Here is a 15869-nt window from a genome sequence, read left to right on the forward strand (position 1 = left end):
GTGATAGAATACCATGACCAAAAGCAACTTGCAGAAGAAAGTTTATTTTGTCTTTTAAGGTTCCAGAGGCATGGCAGCATGGCAGCAGTTGGCCAGAGCAGGAAGCTGAGAAATCACATCTTCAACTGCAAATGTAGAGAGTGAACTGGAAGGGGAGCAAGGCTATAAACTCTCAAAGTCTATCCCTCAGTGATGTGCATCTTCAAGCAAGGATCCACCTCTTAAAGATTCCAAAACCTCCCAAACACTGTCACCGAATACATGAGCCCATGGAAGACATTTCTCACTGCAGCCACCACACATATAAATAAAGGTGGAAGGAGAAAATCAATCCCACAAAGTTGTCCAGCCTTCACACATGTATGATAGCATATGTGTGTATGTACATGCGCATACACATACACACACAATAACACATCATTTTCAGCATACCAAAAGCTGAGTTATATTCTTATATATTTTACCAAAGAATCCAGGGAACATACAATATATTCTATAAAAAATAAATTGAAATTGTATATTTAAATCTTTTTTTTTAGATTATAACATAAATACATTTCCCCCTTCCCTTTCCTCCATCCAAACTCTCCCATACACTCCTCCCTGTTCTTCAAATTCATGGCCTTGTTTTTCATTAGTTGTTATTGTATGCATATATGTACACACACACACATACACACACACACACACACACACACACACACACACACATATATACCTAAATATCACTTACTCAGTCTGATGACACTTAAATCTTTACTGGAAAAAAAAAACTTACTGAACTGAACAGAAAAAACTAAGTAGGAAAAAGCCTTTAGAAATAACAGAACTTGAAAGAAATCTAAGCACCTACCAATACTACTTTGGAGTCAGATAAATTTCTTTCTTTCTTTTTTTCTACGTTTATTTATTTATTTGCTTGTTTGTTTATTCAAGATGGGGTTTCTCTGTGTAGCCTTGGCTGTCTAAGAACTCTCTGTAGACCAGGATGACCTTGAACTCAGGGATCTGCCTGCCTCTGCCTCTGAAGTGCTGGAGTCAGATACATTTCATTCAAACTTCAGCTCCACACATCTCACTCAGTGACCTTGGACAAGTCACATGTCCTGAATCTATTTCTGCAAGGAAACGTAAGATGAGCCTGCTGTGAAGACAGACGGCACTGCCATCATCTCCTCTGTCTCTGACATCAGTCCCTCCAGTCAGCAAGGGCGCCGGTTTGGACCCATGTTCACTTAACACACTGTTGGGGCCGCTGGACTGCTGAACCACTGTGCCTGCCTTGGATCTGTGTTTAGAAGAAGAAAAGAAGCTGAAGAAGTGGTTCGGTGGTGAGGAGCACCTGATGCTCTTGCAGAGGACCTAGGTTCAGTTCCTCACACCCACATGGTGGCTCACACCATCTATAACTCCAGTTCCAGGGTTCCAATGCCCTCTCCTTGCCTCCGTGGGTACCACATACAGACACACCACACATACATAAATGCAGGCAAAACACACACTAAAATAAAAATAATTTTAAAATAAGATGCTGCTTCTTTAAAAATAAATAAATAATAAAAAGGAATGAATCTTGCCTCAGATTTAGAATTTAAATAAAATAGCCTATCCCCTTAATATGTCATCTAATGAAAATAAGACCTCAGAAATGAAGTACCCAAATACTACTAACCATAATTGGAAATAAAAGATGAACTCTTGTAAAGGATCCTTAGGAGTCTTCTCAGGGATTGCTGCCCAAAATATTATGAAAATAACTACAAAAGTAGAAGAAGATATTTCAGTAATAACTCTGTCATTTAAAAATATAAATTGGGGACTGAGAGATGGCTCCAGGGTTAAGAGAGCTTCCTGCTTTTGCAAAGGTTCTGAGTTCAGTTCCCAGCACCCACATCAGGTATATCACAAGTGTCTGTAACTCTAGATCCAAGAATCTGACGCCCCCTTCTGGCCTCAAATTGGTACTATACTAATGCGCACAAACCCACACACAGATATACATATATACATGTCATTTAAAAAATAAAATCAACAAGAAAAACAAATATAGATTGTTTCCTGGTAAACTTCCTTATGTAAAACAAAAGCTGCTGTTATTAATTGGCTGAGCCTGAGAACTTTCAAGGTGGCGAGCCTGTTGTTAAATCTCTCAACCACAGTGATTTTCTCTCACCACACTAAGAGAAAGAAAAATTTCACAATGTAAGACCAATCAACTACTTCTTCTTGTAATTTGTTGCTGCTTTAGAAATATGAGATTAAAAAAACAAATATCTATTAAAGAGCACAAGCCAAAACCTCCCAATGTCCGGACAAGGAAAAGATGAACAAGACTCCAGAGAATATTTGTAGTATAACCTTGAAGGGAAAAAGGCAGAGTCACTCTCCCTGAAGGTCTAGCTCATTTTCATTGACCTTTGTGATCACCATCCCCTGCATAAGGGCCAAGTCTTCGCCACATCTGTGAGACTTTACAAAGCAATCATGTGTCTAAACAGCAGGTCTGATGGTTTATAGACTATCCAGAAAGACAATTTAGGTCTCATTCAATGGTTCACTTTCAAGATTCCTGGCTTATATTAATTTATCTTCTCTGCCTTTGTGAGGCAGCTCTTATCAACTCTATTTGTTGGGGGAAATTTGATTATTTACAAAACACCATCCCTATAAACCCCCATGATCATCCTCTCGATCTCCCCACATTATTGTGAGGTAGGTGGCAACATTTCTTTTGGCATTTTCATCTTCACAGGTAAAATCCTACAGCTCAAAGAGCATAATAATTTATTCACACAGTAAACCCATATTTTCTACCTAAGCTGAACATACTGCTTGGGATTACGAGACCAAAAACTCAAGTCTGAACTGTATATAATTCAAGGACATTGAACTAACTCAGTGTTTGCTCTGGCCAACTTTCAATCCATCACATTCCCAGAAGACGAAGGTTGTGCATGTTGGTTAAGCGCATGTGTTCACTGTTTAAAGAGTATTGTTAACATTTTTCTAAATTCGTCTAAGTTCGTCTGGATACTTAAAGGCTGAATGTTTTGTGCAGTCTGTGCACCAGCATTGTACATGACGTCATCAGGAATATTCAAAACCCGAAGACATAGCTGCAGGACTAATAAAAGCAGTTCACTTGGGGGAGAGTGCATTTCTTCTTTCCTTTTTTCTTTTTTCTTTTAAGTAGCTAACACACAAAGATGACTCATTAAGCCCCAAAGAGGTGACTATGGCATGTAAAGGCTTCTTATGCAGCCTTCCACAAAGAGACCTGAGTGGCAGCGCACGGCCTCCTCTTCTCTGCATTTTCCTCCAGGCAGAATGTGCGTTTGTGTGGCTACATACACAATTATAATCTCCTCTGAAAGGCAGTTCCTTCCATATGACAGGCTGAACAGTGGCCTGAGTGCTAGCCTCATGTTGTCCGTGCGGTGAACATGCTGAAATACCAGACGCATTTAATCTCTCCTTTTTGGAAATCTAAGATGAGACAGAAGGGGCAAAGCTGGGAAGAACTCCACAGAGAGAAAAAGGAGGGCAGCCCAAGTGCCCAGACTCCCTTTCTCATGGGCTGCACTTCTTTGTGCTGTCATCTGCTTATCTGTCAACTGCAGGACTTTGGGGCATGAGAACCATGGAGCCCAGTGGTTCTGGCCGCCGCCTCTTCATTTGACAAACAAAGCCAAAGACATGTGGCCTTTGGTACATTTCACATTCAAAAATGTTATTGTTTCAAACATGCCTATTTTAAAATACATAATTTTCCATTTAGAGCACATTGTACGTAAGTTGGCCACAGGAGGCATTCTGCCACAAGATTTTTTTCCCCTAAGGCAATGGGGAATGGAGCATCCCAGCATTTGGGAGGTGGAGATAGAAGGGATCAGGAAGGAGTTAATGGTCATCCTCAACTACGTATCCAATTCAAGGCCAACCTGGGCTACATGAGACACTTCCCAAAAACAAAACAAACAACAACAACAAAAAACCCAAAATGTGTACAGCCCTGACTCTGCAGATGTCTGTGCCTGTTTACTGGGGCCTAGAGAGTCATCCCAGGTGAGGGAAGCCTGAATTTAATAGACACCTGGTGACATCCTGAGGCACAAGCAGATTTCTGTTTGCGATTACAGAAGCTGAATCCGAATTATCAGGATCACCTGTAATCTCAGGCCAGATAATAGTATTAACAAGACCTTGAGCTACACAATAGGACAGCCAGGGAAAAGGCTCCTACTCTCTCCAAAGAAGTGAGCTTTTAAAAGCTAATTCAGTGAGGAAAAAGAACGAGCCCCAGAAAGTGCCTTTTTAAACAATACTTACTTTTAGTGGTCTTCTGCTAATCAAACAAAACTTATTCAAAAAGCTTGTTATGAAAAATATATTTGATGATTTCAGCAGTGATTGCTTCATTTAAGAAGACCCCACTTAATGGGACCAGTAATTTGGTAAATTCAGATGTGTTTGGGAAAATCCCTCCTCTCTTTGATAAATCATTAAAGTTCTGTTCAGATAAATGTGTTTTGACTTGAAATTCCAATCATAGAATGAGCTATTTCCTACAGCTGCTAGGGAAGTGGTACAAGGAGGACCTGAGCCAGAAGAGGACTGGATTACTTGACAAGCCTAATTCTCCTCAGCCAGAGCACAGCACTCGCACAGCTGAAGGACGGGATCTCCAGGAGATGCCCCCCAAACTGTACAACACTTCTTTCCTTCTTAAAACATCAGCTTTAAAACACTGATTAAATCTTATGGTTGGGTCGAGGCCAGCCTGGGCTACCAAGTGAGTTCCTGGAAAGGCGCAAAGCTACACAGAGAAACCCTGTCTCGAAAAACCAAAAAAAAAAAAAAATCTTATGGTTGGGTAACCAAGGTGTAGAAACTGTTATCAACCAAGAAATTACGCTTAGGTATACTCAGAAGTTTAAAGCCAAAAGCATCCAGGGCAGATTTTAATCACTCAGCCTTTTTTTTTTTTAAATCCATCAAAAAGGGGTGGGAACATAGTGTCTCTTCATGTGGTAGGATTCAGTAACTGTTTGCTAAACTAGATTCCTTCCTCCCATTTATTTTTAAATGTATTCTGCTGCTTGAAGCAGACCATTCATTCAACAACTGAGCACTTCACTTGGGCCAACCACTACACTAACGTTAGGGATACCGAGAAAAGCCTGCCCTCATGGCTTACATTCTAATAAGAAACAGACGTTAACCAAGGATCCAAGAGGGAAACTGAGGTAACTGATGAGAACAGGAAGAGAGGCTCATGAATGTCTCTTCTGAACTGTAAGTACCTTTGAAAACGCCAGTTTCCTACTCAGCTTCCCTAGGCAAATATCATATGTATGCAAGAGAAAAAGAAAAAGAAAAATGGTTGCCAACTTTTGGACAGAGCTTGAAAGACTTTATTATTATTTGCATATATAAATGATACACAGGGTCAGAAATTTTTAAAGAACTCTTTCTGGAATAACAATGAAATCACTCTGCAACTTTTTTTTTGAGAAATGGAAGTGACCAAGGGTCAGACACCACAAGCCCTGGAATTCATCTGCTCCTCCCACTCTTCCTAACAATGAGCTACAGAGTCCTCAGGAAAGGTAGAAAAGAGGGCGTGGGCTGAATATTCAGGAACCACTTCCAAAGGGCACATTCCTGAACTAGTCCACCAAGGCAACTGCCTGCTGCCCCTGTCATGACTGAGAAGCTGCTGACCAAATGGGGGAAAAAGCCAAGAGAGCTGCTGGCTCCAGAACCCCCCAGTGTACTCCACCACAGTGTCACCGTGTTCTGGTCATTTAAGAGTGTGTTCCATCTCCCATATATGCCGGGAGATATTTTACACTTGGATTGGCTTTAGGTTACTCAGGAAGGGAAGGAGTGGATGAGGTGATGAAGAACAGCTCTGGAGCTAAAGTGACTTGTTTTATATCAATCTGGTTGCCAAAGATTTACAATCAGTGTAACACCTATATTTTATTCCACTTCATTTCTGAAACAACCTAAACACATAGTGTAGTATTGGGTTTGAAGTCTCACTAATTACGTGTGGAACAAAAATAAATTTATCAGGATTCCTTCAAAACAAAAACTAAAGTATTTGGCAGCCAGACAAAAAAATTTCATGTTATGGTGTCAACAAATAAAAAAAAAATTAGAAACACTTAAAAGTCTTCCAAGTTGAATGAATTCCACGTCAGAACCTTTGCCAAAACTTAGAGAAACTGCATCAACTTCATGGCTGGAGAGAACTGCATCAATGGCTGTGATATCATCTTAGTTCAGGGACTCTGAGGAGCAGCTACCAAAATGGGAGCTAACATGAAGAGAGAGAGACTCCGGAGGAAACACTCAAACTGAAAACGAGAGGGGGGCAGGGGAGCCTGGAAGGGCTTCTCAACCTCGAAGCAAGCCTGTCATGAATAAAGGAGAGAGGCAGGGAGGCTGACCAGTCAAGTGGGAGTCCTCAACCAAAGTCACCCCCCAGAGAGACCCCTCCCATCCACGTGGGTCTGTCTGGCCCAATGACTGAAGGGAACACACGGGGCGTGTGACCACATGTGAGCAAGTGTCACTGGAGTTTTCTCCAGTCCTGCTCAGGCTCGCAGCCGCTCAGACCCAAGTAAACACAGAAACTTATATTACTTATAAACTGTATGGCTGTGGCAGGCTTCTTGCTATCTAGTTCTTATATCTTAAATTAACCCACCTCTATTAATCTATAAGTTGCCACATGGATTGTGGCTTACCAGTACTTTACATCTTGCTTCTTCTCATGGTGGTAGCAGCTAGCAGCGTCTCCTGACTCAGCCTTCCACTTCCCAGAATTCTCCTTTCTTCTTATCTCACTTATACTATACTTCCTGCCTGGCTACTGGCCAATCAGCATTTTATTTATCAATCAATCAGAGCAATACATTCACAGCATACAGAAAGACATCCCCAATAAGTAAGGTGTTGAATTCAGAGCTAAGGTGGGATGGAAATTAATCCTTCCCTCCCCACAGTAGGAAATCTGAAGGGCTCATTTTCATGGTTGCCATGGACATGGGCTCTATTTGCATAACACTGTAGTGAGAAAATCTGTTACTTACTCTGAACCTACCCAGGTACTCTGAAAGGATACGTTTCTCTTCTCCATACACCCTCTTCTCACAATGTAGACACAAATGTGGCACTAAATGTTTGTATGCCCCAGGCTGAGTTTTCTAGTAGCCCTGGCTGGCCTCCAGCTGTAGTGCAGGCTACCCTCAAACGCCCACTCCTGCCTGTACATGCAGAGTGCTGAGATCATAGGCATGCCCTACCACAACCAGCTCTACTATCCACATTTCGCAGATGAAGAAAACCAGGACATAGAGAGTGTAGGCAAAGTCTTCACAGTCATACCAACTACCATAAAGCACAATGATTCCCTATTGGAAGAAAGGAATTCTCTCAAATGGTTAGAAGTTGCCTTCTTCACTGCCTGTCCCCGAGGATGAGTCCAGTGACAAAAGAGACCTGGAATATTGGCACTTCTTGATCCATCCTGATTCCTAGGATGCCCCCTCATGGGCATAAATATTAAATGAAGCCTTTGGAGTCAACTGACTTCACACCGAGGATCCTTGTATGCGCCTCTGCAATAGTTGAGGACTCCACTTTTGGATGGAGTCCCTAACTGTATTTATAGCAGAATTTAACCATGTGGACATGAACTAGATTGCTCAAATATAATCCTATTTCCACCACTTACTAACTAGCCACTTGGCATCAGCATGCGTGTGTGTATGCATGTATGTGTGTGTGTGTGTGTGTGTGTGTGTGTGTGTGTGTGTATGTTTTCACATGCACCCACATAGGTGCATGCATGTCCAGGACCCACATGGTGAAAGGAGTAAACTGACTCCTAGAAGTTGGCCTCTGACCCTACATGTGCACACTGGCACACCTACCCACACCCATGCACCCACCTTCTTTACATACACACTAAAAAAAGTAACAAAAATTTTAAATGACAGATTAAAGAAAAAAATTCTGTCATTCGTTGTAATTCTTCTAAATACATAGACCTCAAAGGAGGAGTGTGACCTCTGACTTCTGATTTCCTAGAGATAGCTATTAGGTCACACATGACCAACCAGCTCTACAGAAACAGAAGAGCCAGCTTGAACCACAAGTGAAAGCAGGCACTTCCACAATTAGGTGGAGTAAGACAGGAACCTCACACCCTCATACTCACTCTCAGGTCAGCACTTAGGTGGCTGTGTTAAGTCTGGGTCCAGAACAGGCTCCCTTCAGCTCTAGAGTTCTCCACACCCAACAGATATACAGACACACCTCAGCAGCTGGCATAGGCCTCCAACAAGTAGCTTTCATATGGCTAGGAATCTCTGAAGTCTACACAGAAGATGCTGTCCTTCTTCATCTCCTTACTGGCCCTCTCTTTGGCCCAGATGTCAACACAATTTCCATTGCTACACTGACTGCCAGTGTGAAGACCTTTCCAGATGACCTTAGGACCCTAAGCCAGGCCAGGATTATAGGTTCCAAATTCACCAAGTCAATGTAGGAAAGAAATCAATTTACCCAACACGAGGAAAAGTTGCTTTCTTCAGAAATAGTCAGAAACTCAAATACAATCCCTACTAGCAGGTGGAAAGGATACCTAGAGGCATTCGTTTATAGGCGTCACTGTACCCCATACCATAATCCTAAAGAGAGGTTCTAATGTACCTCCCAGGGTAGTCAGCTCTAGTTCTTTATTTTTGTTTTTATTTTAGTGAATGCCACAGACTCTCCTCTCTATAATATTTTGAATATTTTGTTCTCTATGTGTATTTTCTTTTCTAGGCCTATACATGCAAGTGAATTTATAAATTGTAAAAGTCAGTCAAAATGAATTAAAGAAAAAATCAAGTTTCAAAATCTTAAATCAGGAAGTATGGTCTAACCTATAAAGAACAGCTTTTAAATTTTTTTATTCATTCATTGTAATAATCTTTGAGACAAGGATTCACTATGTAGCCCAGACTGGCCTCAAATTCGGAATCCTCTGGCCCCAGCAGCCCCAGTGCTGGAATTATGGGCATGTCCCACCAAGCCCAGCTTCTAGGGAATGGCTCTTAATGGTCATTATGTTGAGAGTGAAAACTTCAAAACAGCGTGTCTCTAGGAGAGACCACGTTGTAATCAGAAGGGCTAGTTCTTAGGTAAAAATATATGTGTTTCAGCAGTTACCCAATTTGCTGAACCATGAGGAAGTCATGAGTAACACGACTTTGCTCAAGGAAGTATGAATGTCCTGATGCAAAATTGGACTTTTAACTACACAACAGAGCCAAAGGAACATTTGTCCAGGATTCAACGACAGTAGGTTGTTGAATTCCATGAACACTGAAACTTTTCAAGTGCCCTGAGACAATGAATCTGCTCACTACTGTCAACACGGCCACTAAATCAGCCTTCCACTTATATCACTTACAAAGAGACCAACTTCTGTTCCCAAAGCAGCAGTCTACCAATATGTCACGCCTCTGTGATATGTACTTTAAATAGCAAAAATCCAAGGAACTGACAAGGTACTAGGATGGTCAAATATTTCACACCTCATGGAGTAGTGGGTAAATGAGCAAAATACATAAAACCTTTAGCAAAAGTATATCTGTTAAATATTGTTATGTGTTAGGTATAAAATTATCTGTGCTATAATTCTGCTGAGTAGTTTTATGTCAATTTGATACTAGCTAAAATCATCTGAAGCGGGAACCTCAATTGAGAAAATGCCTCCATAAGTAGCTGTAGGCTATAGGTAAGCCTGCAGGACATGTTGTTAGTGATTGATGAGGGAAGGCCCAGCCCCATTGTGGGTGGTGCCATCCCTGGGCTGGTGGTCCTGGGGTCTGTATGAAAGCGGGCTGAGCAATCCAGGGGAAGCAAGCCAGTTAGCAGCACTCCTCCATGGTCTCTGCATCAGCTCCTGCCTCCAGGTTCCTGCTCTGCCTGAGTTCCTGTCCTCACCGCTTTTGATGATGAACTCTTTATATGTAACTGTGAGCCAAATAAATCCTTTCTTCCCCAAGTTGCTTTTCGTCATGGCGTTTCATCACAACAATAGTAACCCTAACTAAGACAATAACTATAACATTTTGGCTGATAAATAAACATGTTTGTTTGTTTGTTTTTGGGGGGGGGCAGGGTCTCACTATGCAACCCTGGCTGGCCTGGAATTCTCTATGTAGAACAGACTGGCTTCAAACTCCCTGCCTCTGCCTCCCGAGTGTAGGATTAAAGGAATGTGCCACCATGCTCAGCTCTATACTGTTTCCGTAGTCAAAATTTATGTTCTTCGCCTTTCCTTCTTACCTTGGACAGGGCCAAAAGAGACACACTGCTACTTTAACAGACTTAAAGAGGGCTCTAGGAATGGCCTTTTTGACCAAATCCAGCAACCAGATCCTCATGTCTTTCTCAATAAAGCTGAGCAGCTGTCAGTGAATAAAAAGCCATGATCTAGTCACTCTTGATCACCTGGACCCGACACACTCAGGTGAGCAAGTGCCTGTGAAGGCCAGAAGATGGCATCCAATATCCTAGAGCTGGAGTGACAAGTAGTTGTAAGCCACCTGACGTGGATCACCTCTGAAAGAACAGCAAGTGTCTCAACGCGGAGCCATTTCTCCAGGCATCCCACCCCCGACATCTAGTTGTCTTTAAGGATATGGGGCTGGCTGGCCCAGTAGCCCCAGAGAATTTCCTCAGTCCACCTCCCCAGCTCAGGGATTATAAGCATGAGCCACTATGCCCAGCTTCTTTATGCAGGCCCTGGGTATTGACTTCAGGTCTTCATTTTTACATGGTAAGCACTTTACCCACTAAGTATCTCCTTAGCCCCAACATCAAGGTCTTTTAAATATTATTCTATTAAGTAGTTAAATATGAAACTGACAAACTCACAAAACAATCATGTAATGGGAAAATGCATTTCTGCCTAAAACAACAGAAAATTCTTATCACTCAATTATTTTCTCGATTGTGTTTGTTAAACACCATGATATCATTTAACCTTAGAAAGAAAAACAGATGAAACTTTAGGAAGCTAAATAAAATACATTTATAGCTGTCAGAATCATCATCATTTCTGATCCTCCTGCCCCCACTTCCCAAGTGCTAGAATTGGAGGTGTGTGACACCATACCCAGTTTCATGTGGTTCTGGTGACTGGACCCAGAGCACTGTGCATCTTGGCGAACATTCTACCAACTGAGCTAGATCCCCAGTCTCTGAGGGTTCTCTCTTTATTATTCCACACAAACGTGTGTGTGGGTGTAGGGGTGCATGCTTCCATGCCACAGCACATGTGTGGAGGTCAGAGGACAACTGTGTTGGGTTGCTTCTCTCCTTCTAACACTGGTCACAGGGATCAAACTTAAGTTGCCAGGTTTTCTTTTCCCCGATAATTTAATAGAGGCACAAGGATAACATTAACTTTAATTCCCCTTGACTATCAGGGGGTCTAATTTTTTTTTTTTTTGTTTTTCCATTTTATTTGTGTGTGTGTACTTAAGAGTGCATAAGACACATGTGGAAGTTAACTTTCAAGAGCTGGGTCTTTGTTTCCAACATGTGGGTCTCAGAGGTTGAACCCAGGTCATCAGCTTCGAGGCAAGTGGCTTTATGTTATGAGCCATCTTGGCAGCCCACTGTCTGAGGAATTGTCTATGACCACTGTTGAGTTTTCCAATGATAGCATTTGTAACACTAAGTGTCCTGTTGCTGGTTTTCTAAACAGTTTATGGGGCTGCAGAGACGGCAGAGGGTCCACACCAGGAAGCTCTCAAGCACCTGCAACTCTAGTTCCGGGGGACTGGATACCTCTGGCCTGCACAGGCACCTGCACACATGTGCACAGACCCACACGTGTATACATAATTAAAAAGAAAGTATCTTTTAAAAGTTTATGTACCATGTCTCATGTTAAATTCAAACTCTTCCAAGGACAAGTAATCTCTTTCAAATTATCTTCTTCCCAAGTCCTCTTTCTATACAAGTGCGTTTGTGTGTGTGTGTGTATGTGTGTGTGTGTGTGTGTGTGTGTGTGTGTGTGTGTGTGCGTACATCTTTCACCAAGTAGTCCTTAAGCCTGATGAAAAGATATTTGACAATTAAAATGCAAATTAAATATACTCTAACACTGTTGCTTAACTTATTGAAAAAATTCAAAAATGTGGTCTATTTTGTTAGCAAGATTTGCAGAAGCAGGCATTTTCTTATATTGCTAATGTCAGGCTTAAGGGACAAAAACCCTTGTGAAGGACTGTTTGGCATATCTATCAATGTTTCAAACACATATATCCTTGACATACCAATTCCACTTTGTGGAATTTATCCCTGTAAACATAAATACAAAAAAAAATTGCAGGTTACTCACTGAGGCATATTTAGTAATCATAAAAAGTTTAAAATAGCCGGGCGGTGGTGGCGCACGCCTTTAATCCCAGCACTCGGGAGGCAGAGGCAGGCAGATCTCTGTGAGTTCGAGGCCAGCCTGGTCTACAGCGCGAGATCCAGGAAAGGCGCAAAGCTACACAGAGAAACCCTGTCTCGAAAAACCAAAAAAAAAAAAAAAAAAAGTTTAAAATAATTCACTGTCTATCAACAAAAGCATTGGTTAAATAAATTATCTAAATACCACATAGCTAAAATGAAGTTTAAAAAGAAATGACAGTTTAGAGATGGTGGTGCACACCTGCCACCCCACAACCTGAGAGGTCTCCACCCCTGAGAGGTTTCTACCCAGGACCAAAGCAAGCAAGAGGACCGGGAGTTCCCGATCAGCTTTGGTTACACAGTGTATTTGAGGCCAGCATGGACTGAGTATATGACACTCTGTCTGAAAAACAAACAAGGAAGCGAAAAGCAAGAGGAAATAAAAAGACAAAGCTCTTTAATGACATGGACGTTATTCTTGAGATACATTAAGTGGGAAAAAACTGTTCAACATAGATACATATATATATTTTTGAGACAGGGTTTCTCTACGTAGCCCTGGCTGTCCTGGAACTCGCTCTGCAGACCAAGTTGGCTTCCAATTCAGAGCTCAAAGATCCACCTGCCTCTGCCTCCCCAGGGCTGGTATTAGAAGCATTCACCACCACACCTTGGCTTCTATTTAGCTTCTATTATTAAGATCTTGTGTTAGCGTGATACATTTCTTGCGGTTGAATATTAGCTCAGTGTGATTACCAAAAGCCTATCGTTTACACTGGGGTTCATTCTTTGTGTTGTACAGTTTTCGGGATTTTGACAAACTCATAGTACCATATAGTCACCATTAAGGTACAAAACAGAATCATTTCATTGTGCTAAAAATCCTCTGTGCTTCCCCTAGTCATCCGTCTCCCTGCCCACATCTCTTTCCACCACTAATCTTATGTATGTAGTCCAGGCTGGCCTTGAACTCAGAGAGATCCACCTGCCTCTGCCTCCCGAGTGCTGGAATCAAAGGCATGAATCACCACACCTGGCAGATGATTAAATTTTCTTAATCATATGAAAAGTTGCTTCAAAATTATTTTTTAAATATAAAAACATTTATTTTGGGGGATGGAGAGATAGCTTAGCAGTTAAGAGCAAGTGATACTTTCCAGAGGACCTGAGTTTGGATCCCAGCACCCACAGCATGCAGCTTATAGTACCTGTAACTCGAGCTCCAGGGGATCTAGGGGCCTCTTCTGACCTCTGCAGGCGCACGCACACACACACACACACACACACACACACACACACACACAGCAGATACATACATACATACAAACGGAAATTTTAAAAAAAGAAGACATTTATAGTAAAAAGACACACAAACCCTTTCCCCCAAGTCTGGCACGTTCCGTAGAGGAAACTGCTGTTACTGGCTCTGTGTGCATCTTTCTGCAGATTATTCTGTACATAAAAGAACACAGAGCACGCCTGTAATCTCAGCATTCAGGAGGCAGAAGCAGGCAGGTCTCTGAGTTCAAGACCAGCCTGGTCTACAGAGCAAGTTCCAGGACAGCCAGGGCTACATAGAGAAACCCTGTCTCAAAAACCAAAATAAAAAAAAAAAATTTAAATTTTTTTAAAAAGGAGAATAAAAAGCTAAATAGAAGATATAGAGGATAAAAAGAACTCTCTACTATCGGCCCAATCTTCTATAAGCTTAAAATTCCTTTACATATTTAAGTCTGACTTTTTAAGTGGGTATGTGTGCATATAAGCAAACACTTTACACACTACTGCAAGGTGCTTAACAAAGTACAGTATTTACTACCACACAGCCTTAGCTCAAAAGCAAGGTCAAGAGTCAAGTTCTGCAGTGGGCCAATATGATCCTACCGCTATCTAACTGTGTGGTCTTACGCAAGTTGTCTCTTTAGCCTCAGTTTCTCCATTTGTAAAGTAGAAAACAACAACCCCTTCTAAATCGGTTAATAAGATTCAAACAAAGAATGCTGTATGCAAAATGCTTACCACAGTGCCTAACGAAAGAGAAAAGCTCGAAATAACAGCGCACTATGAAGGCAAAATTATTATTCACAAAATGACTGGTGTCACCTCAGATGCCAAGTGTGCTCCAATACCAACCTATCAGTAACAGCCCTGTTTGGGGCCTCTGATTCTTAATTGTGCTACTTCGAACGCAATTCTCATTACCTGAGTGCTAGTCCATATAGTTCAGACATTCTTCACTCCATAAATGTTATTTTTCATCCTTGTTTGGCCCTACATTACAGGGTCAGGCCCTGGAGCCCTTTCTTTCTGTCCCTCCCCATTCCAACCAGACCCGCTACCATTCAGGCTCCGCCCCTGTCTCCTCCCCACTCCTTCGCCTAACTCGTCACTTCTTTCCTTTCCCAAAGCTGAAAGAAGCCCCCTACCCAGATACTCGTAGTCCGGTAGAGCTAGGCGCTCAGGACTCAGCATCCTTTGACCGGGTAGTTTCCACGCTCCAGCTGTCTGGCTTCCGGAATCCAGGTTACAGCCTGTCTCTGTTGCCATGGCACCCATGCGGCCAGAGGAGAAATAGAAGGCGGAGAGGGTGTCTCGTAAACAGTCTCCGGCTGGCAACTCGGAGCCCACTACACAAGTTCCGGGAGCAGTCACTTCGAGGTTTTTTGATTTTAACTCCCATTTTTAGGACCTGGTTTTAAAGCTCTGAAGTGAATCTTCCGAATGTGTCTTATTTCGTGATGCCGAAGAATTACTGTCAGGGGCTCATATCCACAATTTCATAATTTCTCTTTATCCTAATGATAATCATTATGTATGACCCCGCACAACACTGAAATCTCATTACCTATTATTAACCACTTTTAGTATTTACTTTCTTAAGTTGCTACAAAGTGCTCATTATATCTTGACAGCTTCTTGGGGTCAAGGATGTGCCTTATAGCCCCTAACAGGGTTAGACACAAGAGGTACTCATTGAGGTCCGGTGAAATAGCTCAACACCTTTATTCACTGAGTACAATCCAAGGTACCCAGTATGGTGAAAAAAGTATACCAACTCCTGCAAGTTGTTCTCTGGCCTCCACGTGTCCCCTGCCGTGTGTGTGTGTGTGTGTGTGTGTGTGTGTGTGTGTGTGTGTGTGTGTGTGTGTGTGTGTGTGTGTAAAGATTTGAGGATAAGCTCGGGTATTATTTATTACTCAGGAGGTACTATCCCATGATTCTTACCCGTTTTCTGCGTTTGTTCCTTCAGCTACATCTAGATATTGTGAATTCTCTTCCAGGAATCCAGGTGATTTCTTTTTGCCTAAAAGATTTAGTTTCTATTGCTTGCAACTAAGAATCTTGACTGTTACCATCATTATTAGTTGTTGTAGTAGTGGAATTTGTTG

The 15869-nt window shown here is 42.0% G+C and overlaps 1 protein-coding gene across 1 annotated transcript in view; it reads right to left on the bottom strand.

The window, feature by feature from the left end:
• The window catches only part of Cstpp1 (centriolar satellite-associated tubulin polyglutamylase complex regulator 1), a 162696-nt gene extending 147638 nt beyond the window's left edge, over positions 1 to 15058 (bottom strand). The window contains 1 exon segment of the mRNA XM_052726637.1: positions 14907 to 15058. Within this exon segment, the coding sequence (XP_052582597.1) occupies positions 14907 to 15036 (130 nt within the window). The 5' untranslated portion in view covers positions 15037 to 15058.
• Between the last annotated feature and the right edge of the window lie 811 nt (positions 15059 to 15869).

Source organism: Peromyscus californicus, unplaced genomic scaffold (assembly GCF_007827085.1).
Source record: "Peromyscus californicus insignis strain IS unplaced genomic scaffold, ASM782708v3 Scaffold_7__1_contigs__length_154581171, whole genome shotgun sequence".
Lineage (NCBI taxonomy): Eukaryota > Metazoa > Chordata > Mammalia > Rodentia > Cricetidae > Peromyscus > Peromyscus californicus.